The 20,119-nt window shown below is 41.6% G+C and overlaps 1 protein-coding gene across 6 annotated transcripts in view; it reads left to right on the top strand.

The window, feature by feature from the left end:
- Nucleotides 1-20,119, top strand: part of R3HDM2 (R3H domain containing 2) — a 174,087-nt gene that overhangs the window by 138,199 nt on the left and 15,769 nt on the right. For all 6 annotated transcript variants that reach the window (XM_056562534.1, XM_056562531.1, XM_056562532.1 and 3 more), the window contains 5 exons: nucleotides 6,317-6,559; nucleotides 10,352-10,478; nucleotides 10,776-10,933; nucleotides 11,141-11,295; nucleotides 14,797-14,897. In XM_056562534.1, coding sequence (XP_056418509.1) covers nucleotides 6,317-6,559; nucleotides 10,352-10,478; nucleotides 10,776-10,933; nucleotides 11,141-11,295; nucleotides 14,797-14,897 — 784 coding nt within the window. The remainder of the gene's footprint in view (nucleotides 1-6,316; nucleotides 6,560-10,351; nucleotides 10,479-10,775; nucleotides 10,934-11,140; nucleotides 11,296-14,796; nucleotides 14,898-20,119) is intronic.

The following is a 20,119-nucleotide window of genomic DNA, read 5'->3' as shown; positions in this document are numbered from 1 at the left end:
TTTTTATTTTTTTATTTATTTACTTTTCTGGCACCATAGGGGCTTCCTAAATGTGACATGGCCCCCCAAAAATTCTGAGCATTGTAGTTTGCCCGCAGAGCACTTGACGTCCACACATGGGGTATTTCGATACTCTGAAGAGATGGGGTTACAAATTTTGGGAGGCATTTTCTCCTATTACCCCTTGTAAAAAAAAAAATAATAATTTGGGGGGAAAAAACTGCATTTTAGGGGAATTTTTTTCTTCATTTGCACCTCCCACTTTGACGAAAAGTCGTCAAACACCTGTGGGGTGTTAAGGCTCACTGTACCCCTTGTTATGTTCCTTGAGAGTAGTTGTTTCCCAAATAGTATGCCGTGTTGGGCTTGTTTTTGCTTTTTCTGCACTATAGGGGCTTCCTAAATGTGACACATTTTAGGGGGATTTTTCTCCTTTTACCCCTTGTATAAATTCAACATGCGAGTGAAAAAAATGAAGATTTTGAGTTTTCTCCTTCACTTTGCTGCTATTCCTGTGAAACACCTAAAGAGTAAACACATTTTCTGAATGTCATTTTGAATACTTTGAGGGGTGCAGTTTTTATAATGGGGTCATTGATGGGGTATTTCTAATATGAATGCCCTTCAAATCCACTTCAAAATTGAACTGGTCCCTGAAAAATTCTGATTTTGAAAATGTTGTGAAAAATTGAAACATTTATGCTGAACTTGGAAGCCCTCTGATGTTTTCCAAAGTGAAAACTTTTTTAATGCAAATAAAATAAGTAGACATATTGTATATGTAAATCAGTATATCATTTATTTGGTATGTCTATTGTCCTTATAGGCAGAGAGTTTCAAAGTAAAAAAAAAATGCAAAATTTTCAAATTTTTCATAAAATTTTGGAATTTTTCACAAAGAAATTATACAAGTATAGAGGAAAATCCCAGAGTTATTAATGCTTAAAGTGACAGTGGTAAGATTTGCAAAAATCGCTCTGGTCCTTAATGTGAAAATGGGCTGTGTCCTTAAAGAGTAGCTCCCACCATCCTATTTTTATTTTTTTATTTATTTTTTTGTCCCTGCCTATTGCCAATCTATCCCTAACCCCCTCCCTGCTTTTAATTTTTATTTTTACTATATTAAAAATGCCTTTTGTCTGCCTGGCAGTGTGTTCACTGCCAGGCAGACTTCCCCAGCAGGCACCACGTCACTGATGCCTGCTGGGGGGGGACTTCTGCCCTTAGTTCATCTACACAGGGTGCCTCCAGCTGTTTAACCATTACAACTCCCATCTTGCCCTGACATCTATTGGCTGTCAGGGCATGCTTGGAGTTGTAGTATTGAAACAGCTGGAGGCACCCTGTGTAGATAAACTATTAGTTACATGCGGCGCTAGCCCGTCCCCTCTGTCTCCCTCCCCCCGCGCCATACCCCGTTCCCTCCATCACATATGTCATGGGTCGGCAAGGGGTTAGGCTGCATTCACGCCTCGGTTTGACCTTCCAATGCACAGATATGATTTCGTAAGCTCAACGCCTGGGGCTGCGGACCCAATCGTAGTCAGCTAGTGACTACGATCTGGTCATTTTTCCAGGGGATCAGATTTTTGAGACTGACTGAAAACCATGGTCTGCCATAATTGTCAGTCCGTGTCAAAAATATGACGTGCTAAGAAAATGACCTTTTAAGGGGGGCGGGGGGGGGGGGAGACAGACATTTTAAATGATTTTACACAATCATACTGGGGCTTCTATATAAAGACTGGTTCCCACTTTTTAACCAATGTAATTTATATTGAAAATAACTTATTAAGTAGCTTTGCAGATAGGTCTGCATAGAAGCCATACACTCTATTAAAGGATTTTTTTTTTAATCAAGACTATGTTCCCATGGTAACAGACAGCAATCAGACCCTGTGTATCTTGTTTTGCAGTAATTTTTTCTTCAATCTATCCTCCACTTCTTGCTAATATACACAAATTAATTTTTATCAAAATATATTGTTGATGTGGAAAACATAGCCCATAAAAGGGTGTTCCAGGATTTGTTTTCTTCATCTTCGAGCACATGATGCCAAGAGGAATTTCCACGAGTAATTCTGCTCGCTTTTTCCTCTCCAAATCATTCAGCAGTGAAAACCCCATAGAGTTGTACAGAATTTCTGCCCTTCAGTTCACACTGAGGAATTTCCTCAAGCAGAATTCTGATGAGGAAGTATGTTCCGCTTGAAGAAAGAACATGTTCTTTCTTTCCGGCGGAATTTGCGTCGTTCTCCCATAGAGATCAATGTTGTTGTTTTTTTTCCAGTCAGAAGCATTTCTACGCAGAATCCGTGCCGAATTCACACGGAATTTGCGCGGAATTTCTGCATGTTTTTCCAGTCAGAAGCATTTCTACGCAGAATCCGTGCCGAATTCACACGGAATTTGCACGGAATTTCTGCATGAAAAAAAAAGGAGTATTTATGAATAAAAAAAATACATATATTACGCCCACTCTCCAACCTGCATTTCCGTGCAAAATCGCTGCTAATTCTGAGCGGAAATCTTCAGCGTGATTTCCGCCCCAATTCCTCAGTGTGAACATACCCTTACACTTTCAAAATAACAGAAAACAAAAAATGGCATCTGCAAAAGTTTGGGCACCCTGCAGAATTTATAGCATGCACTGCCCCCTTTGCAAAACTGAGATCTGCCGGTGTCATGGATTGTTCTCAATCATCATCTGGTTAGACTCATCTGACCTTGTCCCAACAATCAGCACCATGGGTTCTTCTAAGCAGTTGTCTAGAAATCTGAAACTGAAAATAGCTGACACTCACAAAGCTGGAGAAGGCTATTAGAAGATAGCAAAATGTTTTCAGATTTCAATATATAGAAATGGCAGTCATCAGGAACACTGGAAGTTAAAGCAAGATCTAGAAGACCAAGAAAAATATCAGACAGAACAGCTCGCAGGATTGTGAGAAAAACTATTCAAAACCCACGTTTGACTGCACAATCCCTCCAGAAAGATCTGCAAGACACTGGAGTTGTGGTATACTATTCCTCTATAAAGAGATACTTGTACAAATATGGTCTTCATGGAAGAATCATCAGAAGAAAACCTATTCTACGTCCTCACCACAAAAATCAGCGTTTGAACTTTGCAAATGAGCATACATGATGCAGGGGTATTCCAGGAAAAAACTTTTTTTTTATATATCAACTGGCTCCAGAAAGTTAAACAGATTTGTAAATGACTTCTATTAAAAAATCTTAATCCTTTCAATAATTATCAGCTGCTAAAGTTGAGTTGTTGTTTTCTGTCTGGCAACAGTGCTCTCTGCTGACATCTCTGCTTGTCTCGGGAACTGCACAGAGTAGAATAGGTTTGCTATGGGGATTTGCTTCTAAACTAGGCGGTTCCCGAGACACGTGTCATCAGAGAGCACTTAGACAGAAAAGAACAACTCAATCAGCTCATAAATACTGAAAGGATTAGGATTTTTTTAATAGAAGTAATTTACAAATCTTTTCAACTTTCTGGAGCCAGTTGATATTTAAAAAAAAAAAGTTTTTTTTCTGGTTAACCCCTGGTTAACCCCTTTTTGACCAGAATGAGCAAAGGTAAGTTTGGAGAAGAAGGGGAACAGAATTTAATGAAAAGAACCTCTGTCCAACTGTTAAGCATGGGGTGGATCAATCATGCTATGGGGTTGTATTGCAGCCAGTGGCACAGGGAACATCTCACTAGTAGAAATAAAAATTGATTCAATAAAATTTCAGCAAATTTTGGATGCTAACTTGCCATCTGTGAAAAAGCTGAAGTTAAAGAGAGAATGGCTTCTACAAATGGATAATGATCCTAAACACACCTCGAAATCCATGGGGGATTACATCAAGAGGCGTAAACTGAAGTTTTTGCCATGGCCTTCACAATCTCCTGACCTCAACATAATTGAAAATCTATTGATAGCCCTTAAAAGAGCAGTGCGTGACAGACAGCCCAGAAATCTCAAAGAACTGGAAGACTTTTGTAAGGAAGAATGGGCAAAGATACCTCAAACAAGAATTGAAAGACTCTTGGCTGGCTACAAAAAGCGTTTACAAGCTGTGATACTTGCCAAAGGGGGCAGTACAAGATGTTAACTCTGCAGGGTGCCCAAACTTTTTTTGTTTTCTGTTATTCTGAAAGTGTAAATGATGGAAATAAAATCTAACTTTTGTTGACATATTATAAGAATGTCTAATCTGTAATTTGATGCCTTTTGGAGATTTTCCATCTTTCCTTGGCTTCTTTATGAACATTAATACAAATTTTTACCTGGGGTGCCCAAACTTTTGATCCGCACTGTACATGCTGGAACAGCTGCATTCCCGCAACAGGAGTTACATGACAGCATTATGAACTTTCACTGCCTGTATTATGTGCTGCCCAGCATTCCTAAAGTATGCGATTGGTCCCTGGCCGGCAATCGCTCCTCTTGGTCTGTTGTAGACCAATAGGATTAGAATGGAAGGTGGGAGCCATGTGTCTTCCGCCCCTCTATCTCCGGTGCCTTACTCCATGAAACGATTAAAGGAGAAAAGTGGTGCAGCGGAGAATTCCTTTGTAGAAGTCAGGATCGGTGCTGTAGTCGACTGTTAGGCTATGTTCACACACCAGAATTTCTACATGGAATTCCGCATAGAATTCTGCATGAAAATTCGGAATTAATTTATAGCTAATACACTTCAATGGGATTTCGCTGTCCCATTCACACAGCAGAATTTCTGCATGGAATTATTCATAGAATTCTGCATGAAATTTCTGCATGAATTTATAGCCAATACACTTCAAGGGGATTCCTCTGTCCCATTCACACAGCAGGAATTCCATTGAAGTGAATGGGCAATAAATTTATGCAGAATTTACTGCTAAATTTTCATGCAGAATTCCATGCAGAAATCAGTTAGTGCAACCGCAGCATCTACTAGGGTGACAGAGGCAAGGGGCTCCCTTTGCTCATCGTCGTCCCGCTCAGCGAATGCAAGGCATCAATGGTAGCCATGGCAACTGGACACCGGTCAAAGCTGAGAAGGCTCTGCTGGAGGCAGTCTGATCTGCTATACTATGTCTGTTAGGCATGATACACATAATAGCACAGTATAGATGTGTACTCACTGTATTATATGTGCGATCAGTAAAGGTATATAAATGTATAAATATAAATAAAATAAAGTAGTAATTTAACCCCCTAAGAATGGCAAGTCATCCCACAAATAAAAAGTCCTCACAATAGTGGACAAAAAAAACATTTCTGGCTCTCAAAATAATGTGATGCATAAAAATGATAGGGCTTGGTCATTAAGGTGAAAACAGATCAAGGCATGAAGTGGTTAAAGGGGTAGTCCAGGAAAAGACTTTAATTTTCTGGAGCCAGTTTATATTAAAAAAAAAAAAAAAACAGATTTGTAAATTACTTCTATTAAATAAATCTTAATCCTTCATAGTAGTTATCAGCTGCTGAAGTGGAGTTGTTCTTTTCTTTCTGACAGCAGTGCTCTCTACTGACACCTCTGCTTGGCTCAGGAACAGTCCAGAGTAGGAGTAAATACCCATAGCAAACCTCTAATGCTTTGGGCAGTTCCTGAGACAAGCAGATATGTCAGCAGAGAGCAGTGTTGTCATAAAGAAAACAACTCAAATTTAGCAGCTGATAACTACTGGAAGGATTAATATATTTTTTTTATAGAAGTAAATTACAAATCTGTAATTTTTCCAGAGCCAGATGATATATAAAAAATAAAAATAAATAAAAGTTTTTATTTTTTCCTGGAATACCCCTTTAACTAGTCTGGCATGCTGGGAGTTGTAGTTTTGAAACAGGTGGAAGCACACTGGTTGTCAGTTATACCTAGCAAACTGCTAGGCTAACACACTGCATCATCTTGCACTCAGGTTTAAGAATGTGGTACCTTTTTGGTAGCCCATTAAAAGTTGGTGGCTGAAAAGAAGATAAAATGAAGATAAAAACTAAATGTATTGACCTACTTTGGGCCATGGCTCCCATGAGGCTTTAGGTTAAACTTGTATGTGACCAATGTATTGCACCATTTCCTCTGGGCTTCACCTGTATCTTTATAGTTAAAACTAGAAAATCACACAGCAAAACATAAGTTTGACCACTGCCCCATATGTTGACACTTGCTGTTGATGTAGATGAAGCCCGTAAATTTACGCAAAATTTACTGCAGTGCACAATATACAAAGCTTTGAGGGGCATACATTAATGCCAGACAAATATACATAATATTCAGTGATGAAACATCATAACCAGGACTTATGGAAAATCTTCTTTTTATTCCCCAGGCCGAGGATTTAAATAGTCACTTTGGACAGATGACTTTAAGTCGCCAGGGCTCATCTGAGGCGCCTGATCCCTCTACTGCCATCTACCAATCTCCCCTTATCTCCCAGCATCCACAACAGGCTGGATTCATCATGACAACTGGGGGACAAGCGATTCCCGCAACAGGCTACCCTTCCTCAGGGCACCCTTCACCCACGCAGCAGGTCATCCCAACCCAGGGATTCATGCAGCCTCCACAACAAGTATGTATGACTGACAAGTGGGAAGAGCATTTTTATTGCTTGGTTAGAAACGGTTTCTAAACTGACTGTTTTTATATGACTTGTAAGAATTTATAAAATTAGTAATTCTTTGCCATGTGATTTGAAAAATTATCTGTTTATAGTCTGACACCTACAGACTACAATATGAACTGCTTGCTTCCCTACACTTGCTTAAAGGAAAATGTATCCAAAGGATAGAGGATTGCGGTGGATCTGACTGAAAGGACCCCCGCGATCTCCAGTTTGGTGTTCTGGCTTTCCTTGCTCACAGAGTGGGGGTTGGCACTTGCCCTCCATGCATCACTACGGGAAAACTGGAGATACACATAGAGATGCATGGAGGGCATGAGCCAGAGCAGTGTACTGTATGTCAACGAAGGAGGGGCTGGGAGATGACAGCAAATGAAGATGTGTGCCAGTTTGCGTTGCTTGAGCTGCTTTGCTCCACTTGCTAGGCTGAGAGATAAATATGCAGTTTTATAAATTAGGCAGCCGCCATCACCTCATCACCTTTTATAGCCTAACAGATACACTATGGTATCTTCAAATCTTAGCAGCAAAGTCAGCTGACAGATTCCTTTTCACACCATTATGTGTCTTCATCCGAATTCCTGGTTCTAAATTGTTCATTTCTTAATGATTTTTTATTGTGGTCGGAGCTCCATTTTTGTTATATAGCACTCCGATTTCCCTTCCATAGCCTTACATTTCAGTCTAGGGCTACACAGCATGTGGATTACAAAACCTAATATAATGCCCAGAGGCTACAGTATTATGCAGCCTGCAATGTAGCTAAAGAATTCCGCATGGACATTCCGCCATGTGAACATACCCTAAGGCTAAGTTTCCACTTTTTTTTTTTTTTTTTTTTTTTTTGTTTTTTTTGCATTTTTCAGCTCCTTGGTGGTTTTGCAAAATGGCAGCATGTTGAGCCACTGGCGTTTTTTTACTTGAAATCGTGGTGTTTTTCTCCCATGGAAGTCTAAGGGAGTAAAAAAAAACACCCCCAAAAAAAGACATGTGAGTTTTAACTTTGGGTTTTTTTCAGGCGCTTTTTATTCTCTTTTGGACCAAAAAAAGTGATGGAGATACCTTTTTTTTTTAAATAAAATTTCGTAGGGTACCATTAAAAAAAACTACAGTAGAGATGGAAAAAATTGTATCTAACGAAATTTATCTTTTTTATAACAAAATGTTTATTATTTTTTTTAAACGGATCAATTTATGTGGGCGGGCAGGGCACAAAAAATATAGCCGACAATAATAATAAAAATGTAGTGTGTGTTTTTTTTTTTCACTTTATTTTTTAGGTGGTACTGCTACTCCCAGCATGGAACACACTGTTCCATGATGGGAGGAGTAGTTCCAGTACTAATTGACAGATCGCCCTGGGTCCGTTGCGATCCTCCTGTATAATTTATAGATGTGGCCGGCCGCTCTTCTATGATCCCACATATACACCTATTCATATTTCCCTCAGAGAGCTGTGATTGGCCAGATGGTTCCAGCCAATCACAACTCTCTGTGAGAAATATTAATATGTGTATATATACGTCAGTGCAGGGGACCATAAAAGAGCGGCCAGCCGCATCTATACATTATACAAGAGGATCAGAGCGGGTGTCAGGAGTGACATCCGCTGTGATCTTTCCTTAACTGCAGGTACTACAGCTCCCAACATGGAGCAGAGCGTGCTCCATGATGGGAGTAGTAGTACCTCCAGTTAAGTAAAGATCACAGCGGGTATCACTCCTGACATCCGTTGTGATTGTCCTATCTATTGCAGAGATGCGGAGCGGCTCTATACAGCGCTCACATCTCTGCACTATACTCAGGCCAGTGATGTGAATAGAACATCAGTCATTCATATTTCCCTCTGAGAGCTGTGATTGGCTGCAACCATCTGGCCAATCCCCACTCTGGGCAGAAAATATGAATGAGTGAGGTTCTATTCACATCACTGGCCCGAGTATAGTGCAGAGATGTGAGCGCTGTATATGTTGTTTTTTTTTTTTTTTTTTTTTTTCTACCCAACAAATTTTGGGTACCAAAAAAAAAATAATAAAAACGCCAAAGGGGCCAAAAATGCAATTTCCACACAAATGAATAAACGCCAGACGCAGGTATTGGCTCCCCGTGATCGTCTGTACAGAGCCCCGGGTATCCACCACGCCCCCTCCATGTATCCCTATGGGAGAGCCCTTTGGCAAGCTTCTGCTCTCCCATAGAGATATATGGAGGGGGCGTGGCCCCTGCTTCGGACAGGGATCATGACGCGCTGCTCCTTAGAGACAATTGTGGGGAACCACAGCGCTCTCCCACCCCCTTGATCTAAAAACTTATCTTATATTAGGGGATAAGTTTTTCTGTAATTTTGGGCATGAGACTTGTCCTTTAACCCCTTAACGACCACGGGCCAGCCGGGGACCCGCCGGTAATGGCCGACATCCGCGATCACGCGATTGTCTGTCTGCCATTAACCCCTCAGATGCCGTGATCAATACAGATCAGGGCATCTGTGGCGGTGCGATACTTTGAATGGATGATTGGATCGCCCGCAGCGCTGCCGCAGCGATCCGATCATCCTGCATGGTGGCCGGAGGTCCCCTCACCTGGTTGAAGTTGAAGTTGAAAAATGTAAAAATAAAAAAGGGAAAAATCCCCTCCCCCTATAAAAAAAAAAAAAAGTGTCAGTTTATCCCATTTTGCCCCCAAAAAGCGTAAACATATTTGGTATCGCCACGTGCGTAAATGTCCGAACTATCAAAATATAATGTTAATGATCCTGTACGGTGAATAGCGTAAACTTAAAAAATAAAAAAAATTTAAAAAAATGCTGCTTTTTTTTTGTCATTTTATTAGAAAAAATTAATAAAAAATTATCTAAAAGTTTTATATATTCAAATGTATCGCTAAAAAGTACAGATGAAGGCGCAAAAAATTAGCCCTATATACGGAAAAATGAAAGTTATAGGTGGTCAAAATAGGGTGATTTTAGATTACTGATTTTGTACAAAAAGTTTTAGATTTTTTTTTTTTTTTTTTTTTTAAGCGGTACTAAAATATAAAAGTATCTAACCATGGGAATAAAGAACACATGTCATTTTTACCGTGAAGTGTACAGTGTGAAAACAGAACCCTCCAAAATGTGCAAAATTTTAGTTTTCATTTAACTTTCCTCCCTAAAAAAAATGTAATGAAACCTCATTTTACCATAAAATGTACGGCGAACCTCAAAAACAAAGTACAATTGGTCACGCAAAAAACAAGCCCTTATATGGGTCTGTAGATGGAAATATAAAAGTTATGGATTTTAGAAGGCGAGGAGGAAAAAACGAAAATGCAAAAATATAATTTTCCTGGTCCTTAAGATTAAAATGGGCTTGGGCCTTAAGGGGTTAAATACGAATAAGGGCTTTATTTTAAAAGGGTGTACAGGTATGCCTTGCATCCTGGTACGCCCTAGTCCCGTTACCAGGGTTTGAAGCAACCGGTGGGTCCCCGTTGCTATGGGCAGCTAGGACCCACGGTTAATGCCGGGCATCACTGTGTACAGTTATTAGTAGATTAAAACATGTATTTTTAGGTGGTCACTTTGCTCAATATTTTGCAGTGCACTGGCACGACAGGGGGTGGCCTATATACTTAACTCACTCTCCTGTTTTAAATTAGTGTAAATCTTATAATTATTATTATTATTATTATTATTATTATTATTATTATTATTTAATGTAGTAAAGCAAACTATATTCATTTATTTTTGTGTTCCAGATTCAGGTGTCATATTACCCTACTGGGCAGTACCCAAACTCTAGCCAGCAATACAGACCTCTCTCACACGCAGCGGCCTACAATTCACAACGTAATCAGCAAGTCACCCAGCCTCCTCAACAACCTGGTACAACATCTCGTATATACTAGACACATGTATCAGTCTGTCACGTGTGTTGGTTTTCTGTTTAAAGCTGCATAAAAAATGTTTAATTTTATTTTTTTGTTTCATGATGTCATTTCATGCTGTTAATCTGAGAATAGTGTCTTAGATTCTTGCCATTTGTACACAATTCTGTTGTATATCTTGTTGGTAAATATGCAATATATTGATTCCACATAGTTAACATCCTTAGGCACCTTGCCTGTATAGTGCATTGTTAATTTACATTGTGTGCACTATTGATTATTTCTCATATCATAGGTATGCAACCCATCATTTCCAATCAACCGCCAACGTACCAGGGCATGATGGGTGTCCAGCAGCCACAAAATCCTGCCATTCTTAACAGCCAGAGAGCAAATGTTGGGAATCAAATGCAGAGCATGATGGTTCAGTACACTCCACTACCGTCATATCAAGTAAGTGCGTCATATCTTTATCACTTGGTGTGTGATTTCCACACCTTTATCGTTGAAATCCTTGAGGGATAAGAATGAATTTTAGCTTAGAGCGGGGCAAGTGAAAAATGGTGTTATATTGGCTTGTTTTTAGTTCACACGGTTGAAGTAGTTTTTTTTTGTAAAGTTGTGTGTTTTTTTTTTACTCATCTTTGCACTTTCACTCAGGTTTCAGTAGGAAATGAATCACAGGGAGTTGTGCCACAATCCTATCAGCAGTCCGTACTGGTACCAGCTAACCAGTCAGTGCAGGGGGCCATGCCAGCTGGAGGAATGCCAGTGTACTACAGTGTTATACCACCAGCACAACAAAATGGTTCCAGGTAAACGGACTCTGATTGTTATGCCAGATTATAAAATTATTAGTTCATGTTTAGTTTTGGTAAGAATTTCTATGCAAGTCTTCAGCAATGGCTGTGCATTAGTTCTGCTCTCTTGGGAGCTTAACCCCTTAAGGACTGAGCCCTTTTTCACCTTAAGGACTCGGCCATTTTTTGCAAATCTGACCACTGTCACTTTAAACATTAATAACTCTGGAATGCTTTTAGTTATCATTCTGATTCCGAGATTGTTTTTTCGTGACATATTCTACTTTAACGTAGTGGTAAAATTTTTTGGTAACTTGCATCCTTTCTTGGTGAAAAATCCCAAAATTTGATGAAAAATTTGAAAATTTTGCATTTTTCTAACTTTGAAGCTCTCTGCTTGTAAGGAAAATGGATATTCAAAATAATTTTTTTTTTTATTCACATATACAATATGTCTACTTTATATTTGCATCATAAAATTGATGAGTTTTTACTTTTGGAAGACACCAGAGGGCTTCAAAGTTCCGCAGCAATTTTCCAATTTTTCTCAAAATTTTGAAACTCGCTTTTTTTCAGTTACCAGTTCAGGTTTGAAGTGGATTTGAAGGGTCTTCATATTAGAAATACCCCATAAATGACCCCATTATAAAAACTGCACCCCCGAAAGTATTCAAAATGACATTCAGTCAGCGTTTTAACTCTTTACGGGTTTCACAGGAATAGCAGCAAAGTGAAGGAGAAAATACACAATCTTCATTTTTTACACTCACATGTTCTTGTAGACCCAATTTTTGAATTTTTGCAAGGGGTAAAAAGGAGAAAATTTTTACTTGTATTTGAAACCCAATTTCTCTCGAGTAAGCACATACCTCATATGTCTATGTAAAGTGTTCGGCGGGCGCAGTAGAGGGCTCAGAAGGGAAGGAGCGTCAAATGGTTTTTGGGGGGCATGTCACCTTTAGGAAGCCCCTATGGTGCCAGAACTGCAAAAAACCCCACATGGCATACCATTTTGGAAACTAGACCCCTCGGGGAACGTAACAAGGGGTAATGTGAACCTTAATACCCCACAGGTGATTCACGACTTTTGCATATGTAAAAAAAAAAAAAAAAATTTTACCTAAAATGCTTGGTTTCCCTAAAGTTTTACATTTTTAAAAAGGGTAATAGCAGAAAATACCCCCCAAAATTTGAAGCCCAATTTCTCCCGATTCAGAAAACACCCCATATGCGGGTGAAAAGTGCTCTGCTGGCGCTCTACAGGTCTCAGAAGAGAAGGAGTCACATTTGGCTTTTTTGAAGGAAATTTTGCTCTGGGGGCATGCCGCATTTAGGAAGCCCCTATGGTGCCAGGACCGCAAAAAAAACCCACATGGCATACCATTTTGGAAACTAGAGCCCTCGGGGAATGTAACAAGGGGTTAAGTGAACCTTAATACCCCACAGGCGTTTCACGACTATTGCATATGTAAAAAAAAATTAAATTTTACCTAAAATGCTTCTTTTCCCAAAAACTTTACATTTTTAAAAAGGGTAAAAGCAGAAAATACCCCCCAAAATTTGAAGCCCAATTTCTCGCGAGTACGGCGATACCCCATATGTGACCCTTAACTGTTGCCTTGAAATACGACAGGGCTCCAAAGTGAGAGCGCCATGCGCATTTGAGGCCTAAATTAGGGATTGCATAGGGGTGGACATAGGGGTATTCTACGCCAGTGATTCCCAAACAGGGTGCCTCCAGCTGTTGCAAAACTCCCAGCATGCCTGGACAGTCAACGGCTGTCCGACAATACTGGGAGTTGTTGTTTTGCAACAGCTGGAGGCTCCGTTTTGGAAACCATGGCGTACCAGACGTTTTTCATTTTTATTGGGGAGGGGGGCTGTGTAGGGGTATGTGTATATGTAGTGTTTTTTTACTTTTTATTTTGTGTTAGTGTAGTGTAGTGTTTTTAGGGTATAGTCACACGGGCGGGGGTTCACAGTAGTTTCTCGCTGGCAGTTTGAGCTGTTGCAGAAAATTTGCTGCAGCCTGATACTTACTGTAAGCCTCCGCCCATGTGAGTGTACCCTGTACATTCACATTGGGGGGGACATCCAGCTGTTGCAAAACTACAACTCCCAGCATGCGCTGACAGACTGTACATGCTGAGAGTTTTAGTTTTGCAACAGCTGTAGGCACACTGGTTATGTATCACGGAGTTTGTGACCTAACCCAATGTTTCAAAACCAGTGTGCCTCCAGCTGTTGCAAAACTACAACTCCCAGCATGTACGGTGCATGGTGTAAGGTGACTGCTGGGAGTTGTAGTTTGCAACTGCTGGAGGCACACCGGTCGTGAAACACTGAGTTAGGTAAAAAAAAAAAAAACTCTAAGTTTCACAACCAGTGTGCCTTCAGCTGTTGCAAAACTACAACTCTCAGCAGTCACCGACAGCCAACGGGCATGCTGGGAGTTGTAGTTATGCAACCAGCAGATGCACCACTACAACTCCCAGCATGCACTTTAGCTGTTTGTGCAAGCTGGGAGTTGTAGTTATACAACAGCTGAAGGTACACTTTTCCATAGAAAAAATGTGCCTCCAGCTGTTGCAAAACCATAAGTCCCAGCATTCCCATAAGGGAATGCTGGGAGTTGTGGTGGTCTGCCTCCTGCTGTTGCATAACTACAGCTCCCAGCATGCCCTTTTTGCATGCTGGGAGCTGTTGCTAAGCAACAGCAGGAGGCTGTAACTCACCTCCTGCTGCTGCTCCATCGCAGACTGTCCCTCGCCGCCGCCGTCGCTCCTGGGGCCCCGATTCCAACATGGACGCCGGGGATCGGGGTCCCCAGCACCCGGGGTCGTCTTCCCGCACCCGCCCACGCCCTCCGGAAGAGGGGCGGAGCGGGTGCGGGAGTGACGCCCGCAGCAGGCGCCCTGATTGGTCGGCCGGTAATCCGGCCGACGAATCGGAGCGATCGTGAGGTGGCACCAGTGCCACCTCACCCCTGCAGGCTCTGGCTGTTCGGGGCCGTCAGAGACGGCCCCGAACAGCCAGTAATTCCGAGTCACCGGGTCACTGGAGACCCGATTGACCCGGAATCGCCGCAGATCGCTGGACTGAATTGTCCAGCGATCTGCGGCGATCGCCGACATGGGGGGGCATAATGACCCCCCTGGGCGATATGCCGGGATGCCTGCTGAAGGATTTCAGCAGGCATCCGGCTCCGGTCCCCAACCGGCTAGCGGTGGGGGCCGGAATTCCCACGGGCGTATGGATACGCCCTCGGTCCTTAAGGACTCGGGATGCAGGGCGTATCCATACGCCCTATGTCCTGAAGAGGTTAAAGTAAATATCAACTCCAGAACTTTTAGGTCCAATGTTCTGTGTTGCTTTCATATTAGTGGTCTTTTCCTCATCTCATGCCATCCTGTCTTGTGTGCCATGTGTTAGTTGGCAGTGTGTGCCTGCGCATGTACTGGCCATTTGATTGTTATAAACCATGCTGACTGGCCTTATTTTATATATTTTTTGTAGCCCGTCTGTTGGATTTCTTCCTCCTCCTGGTTCTGAGCAGTACCAGATGCCTCAGTCTCCCTCGCCCTGCAGTCCACCACAACTGCAACAACAGTATTCAGGTAAATGTTTTTTAACTCTATACTATACAGTACTGTGAAAAAGTATTTTTATGTTTTTATTATTTTTCCCTTTTATTTACAGCATTATAAATGTTTGAATAATCAATTTTAATATTACAAAAAAATAACCTGAAACGGCATTTTGTGTTTACTTTGGTGATCACTTCATTTATTATGGTGAAAAAAGCATCACGTTTATTATGTAAAAAAGTAATTCCCCTCCCCCTTTGTTAAATTATAAATTTACTTTGCGTAATCACATTGTTTTGGAAAGCTGAGTTCCTATCAGTCTGGAAAGGGTTACAAAGCCATTTCTAAAACTTTGGGACTCCAGCAAAGAACCATGGTGAGCACCATTTTCCAGTCTCAAAAGAATTCATTGGGTTTAAACATATGTGTATGGATAGTTTTAGAAAGAGCTATATCCAAAATCACACATGGTATATACAGGACTCATAAGCATATTTTTCATAGAATCAGGGCGAGGCCTTTTTTTTTGTTCAAAATTAGAAAATATTTATGATTTGTGACAGGTATCCTCTAAGTGAACTGGTGTTACTGGGCTTTGATATTGTGCATTGAAATTTAGCACACTCGAGTATGATGCCACCTAGTGTATGTATAATGTACTGCACTGTTATTGTGATATCTGTCCCAAGCCTACTTTTTTATTTTCCTTTGTAATCTCAAAAGGACTAGTCTGCATTATAATTTTTTTTAAATAATTTGTGCCAATTGGTATTGCCCATTGGTTACCAGAATAGTGCAGTATGCTAAAATAAAGGAGCAGTATGTCTTAGCTGAGCACTTTGCACCTTCATTTTGGCTTGGAGAGGGAAGTGAGAAATTCTATGAATCCATACAGCACATGCTCTTCTTTCCTAGGAGAGCAGAGGAGAGACAAATGTGCACACCACTTGGGGGTGGTAGCATCCAGAACCCTGACATGTCTTAGGTATTCTTTATTCTGTATTTTACTTTGGTACTTTCCCCAGTCTTAAAGGGGTACTCCGCTGCCCCACCGTTGGGAACATTTTGTTCCGAACGCGTGGAGTGGGCAGCGCAGGTCGTGAGAGCACGCCATGCCCCCCTAATGCTAGTCTATGGGAGGGGGCGTGGTGGTCACCACCCCCCATTGCCCGCACCCATCGTTCTAAAGGAACGCCGGGTGCTTCACAGAGATCATGGGGGTCCCAGCTGCGGTACTCCCGCGATCAGACCTCTTCTCCCCTATCCTCTGGATAGGGGATAAGATGTCTAGGGGTGGAGTATCCCTTTAAAGTAGTTTGCCCATGAAGCCTAAACTTGGCTTCCCAGGCAGCCCTGGCCTGTTTGAGGTGACTGGGGATGGTCTGGAAGCAGAAACAGACATCTTATGCTTTGTGCATAATTACCTTTGGCATTGACGGTTGCATATACTGCATAGCCCCCAATGAGATGCACTGTTTACATAACTGAGTTGCATACACATTGTAGCTTCAATGCTACCATTCAGAGTTATCCTGGTCATTCCAAACTTTTTCCATTTAAGAATGATGGAGGCCACTGTAGCAGAAATGTTTTTGTATCTTGTCATTCTAATTATACACCCCAAAAATGAATCACTGTTTAATAGCATGATGTCTACCATTTTGTGTATAATCTAAGTAGGCCACAATTCTAAAGTTTCATCTCTACAAAAAGTGCCAGTCTGGGAGAAGAATGCATGTAGTCTCCTTAGATATTTATGGCTGTTTTAGATAAGACAGACAGATAAGTGAACTAGCTACACTCTCTAGACGACACTACTACAATTCCCCAAGGTAAAGGGGGTGAATGGAGAGAAAGGGGGTTGAGAAAAGAAACTGTGAAATAATTATGTCTCATCCAAATGAATGAATATATATATATATATATATATATATAGTGTAATCAGTAGGACATATGATATTGTCATATACTGTTAGTATTGTAATGGACATCAGTATATATCTATTATCTTATACAGTGGTACCTCAACATACGATGATAATTCGTTCCAAACTTGGCATAGTTTGTCGAATCCATCGTATGTTGAGGGATTCGTGCAATGTAAAGTATAGGAAGCTGTACTCTCCTGTCCCCGCCGCTCGGGATGGTGTCCCCGCAGCTCCCGATGGTGACCCCGGGCCTCCCCTGATCTTCTCCGGTCCTCCGCTGTCTTCCGCTTGGCCTGCGTATCGACATTACGCCGCTGCGTACGTCATTCCTATTGGATGACGTGCGCAACAGCGTATTGACGTCATCGGAGAGGGCCGAGAAGACACCGGAAGACCAGCGCTGGACCCGGAGGGCACCCCAGAGCATCGTGGAGGGGTAAGTAATACTTACCGCACCACACGGGGAACATTAAGCTGCTATCCGGCAGCAGCTTAAGCATTTTGCGCTGCCGAATAGCACTTAATGCAATGGCCCCGACATAAAAAAAAGCATTGAATGTCAATGCTGACATCGACATGCGATGGCCTCTGAGAGGCCATCGTATGTCTATTTGATCATATGTCGGGGGCCATCGTAGGTCGGGGGTCACTGTATATGATTCTCATAGGGAGCATTGCATTCCTAAGACCTGGTGGAAACGTCTCAAGTATAGACTTTGAGAATGAACCTTTGTTAAATGGGCACTCATTAAAACTAATTTTTGCTATTGCACTCCTTATGGTAAATGAAAAATATTTCTAAATACTTTGTTTAAAAAAAAATTCGTTTTCTATGTTTTATTTGTGCTTAAAAAAGCTCAAGAGCACATTTTCCCCCAACTCATACACAGACTTTGGACCAAAGTCCGAACACAGGAAGTGCCGCCTGGAGTGCTAAGGGGGGGTCCAGCCAACAGCATATGGCAGTTATGTGTGAGAGGAGCCATGATTGGATGAGGCTGGACACCCCCCCCCCCCCCCCTCAGCACTCCAGGTGGCACTTCCTGTGTTCGAACTTTGGTCCAAAGTCTGTGTCTGAGTTGGGGGAAAATGTGCTCTTGAGCTTTTTTAAGCACAAATAAAAAAAATTTGGCAAAAATTTGTTTTAATGAGAGTGACCCTTTAAGGGCTAGTTTGTCAGTCTTGTGAATGTTACTGTAACTAACAATCAATTACCAAGACTAGGCAAACAGAGAGATTAACACGTCTGTGTGAAAGAGGCCTCCATGGGACTCTTATCTCTCCAATAAATTTGAATGTCTAGTAGGCTCCAGGTTTTGATTACTTATAGATGTCAAAAATAAACCCTGTTTGTTAATTATGGCACCATACTTCAAGTGTGGAATGGGGGTTTAAGACCAGTTATTGACAGTTAACCCTTAATGGTAATGATGCTAATTGCTTATGCAATAGCACCCCCTAGCGCATGGGTAGTTGACATTACACCGACAGGAAAGGCATTATGGGTGATATCCTCAATGTATTCTGGGTATTATAATGATGTCATAGTCATATGTACACGCCCAACCTACATTCATTGGGGAATTCTAATTTAGGAGGGTGTGTCTAACTGATTAAAAAGTCTGGTAAATCAGATATTAGGAACTGTAGACGGTAGACTGGAAAGACTTAGACACAAAGGAAAGAGGTCCACAAGATGGAAGCCATGAAAGCCATGTAAGATCCCAGAAACCGGACTGATCACTCGGTACCAGACCAATGGCTATCCATGACGATGAAATGGACCCTTCAGTGTTCCTAAGAGCCGAAGCAAGGTTCTTACATAGACTTGGTAAGAGACACAGAAATGGTATTCCATTTAATTGGGATAATGTGGATGGAATTATACCTTTTAGATTGGCGAATAAATTAAATAAAATAATTATCTCCATATAGAGATTATAGTTTTAGGATATTGTGAGACTTCATTCTACCTGCAGAAGAATCAAGACTAATAATCTATCAAAGCATTAAATATACTTGAGTATAAGCAGAGTTTTCAGCCCCCCTCGGCTTATACTCGAGTGAACTCTCCGCCTGTCAATCCCTTCTCAGTGGTCTTCAACCTGCGGACCTCCAGATGCTGTCCGGGCATGTTGGGAGTTGTAGTTTTGAAACATCTGGAGGTCCGCAGGTTGAAGACCACTGCGGCCTTCGTCATCATCCAGACCCCCCTTTTAGTTTTCTACTCCCCTCCCCTCGGTGGGAAGGAAGGGTGAGCTGGTCCGGGCCATCTATGCTGCAGAGACCGTCTGGTGGGGAGGGTTAGTCATTCCGGCCTGTCCATTTTCACCGGGAGGCCCTCTTCTCCGCTCTGGGCCGGCCCCGGCCTAGTGACAATGCCTTGACGACGACGCACAGGGACGTCCGTGCGCAGCAGACGTCCCTGTGCGTCGTCGTCAAGGCAACGTCACTAGGCCAGGGCCGGCCCAGAGCGGAGAAGAGGGTCTCACAGTGAAAATGGACAGGCCGTAACAACTGTCCGGGCATGCTGGGAGTTGTAGATTTGCAACATCTGGAGGTCCGCTGGCTGAAGACCACTGATGAAGGGATTGACAGACGGTGATGATGAAGGGGGGGGGGGGGGGGGTGTTAATGACAGGGGTCTGGATGATGACAGGGGGGTGGGGGGGGATGATGTATTTCCCACCCTAAGCTTATAGTCGAGTCAATAACTTTAACTGTGTTTTTGGGGTGAAATTAGGGGCCTCTGCTTATATTCGTTTCGGCTTATACTCGAGTATATATGGTATATGCAGTCAATTAACAAACTTGTAATGTTTACTAATATATCTAATTGATATTCATTTGCATATATCATTGTGTTTATTACTCATTTAGGTTTATAATCTTATAACCGATAAATCTCCATACTTTTATAATACCTGTGTATTATTGTATATTGCAAAACTACATCCTTAAGCGTTAATGTCATCCCGTCATAAAATGAACTTGATATCTGAGGAAATAGTCGGACTCAGATGTGAATTGTATGGATTGGCTTTGCCTACAATTCACCAGGTCATAATTTTGATATTTTTTTAAGTAGCACAAAGCTTCAACATAAAAAAGTAAAAAGATGAAAGGGTGGAAATTTGCACTGTTTCCCCTTACAATCTTGCTGATTTAAAAGTCTTTAGACATTTGTTAAAAAATCCTGGTCACATTGTTGCATTTTTTTTGTCAGCATTCCAGTGAAATACTGGCTGACTGCTTGGAGATGCCAGTCATCTGTCATGAATCTCAATAACATTTGAGTCATTTTATGTACAAATTGCTAAAAAT

The sequence above is a fragment of the Hyla sarda genome, chromosome 2, assembly GCF_029499605.1.
Source record: "Hyla sarda isolate aHylSar1 chromosome 2, aHylSar1.hap1, whole genome shotgun sequence".
Taxonomy (NCBI): domain Eukaryota; kingdom Metazoa; phylum Chordata; class Amphibia; order Anura; family Hylidae; genus Hyla; species Hyla sarda.
The sequence above is the reverse complement of the archived record's forward strand: the minus strand, read 5'-3'. Positions and strand labels throughout refer to the sequence as shown.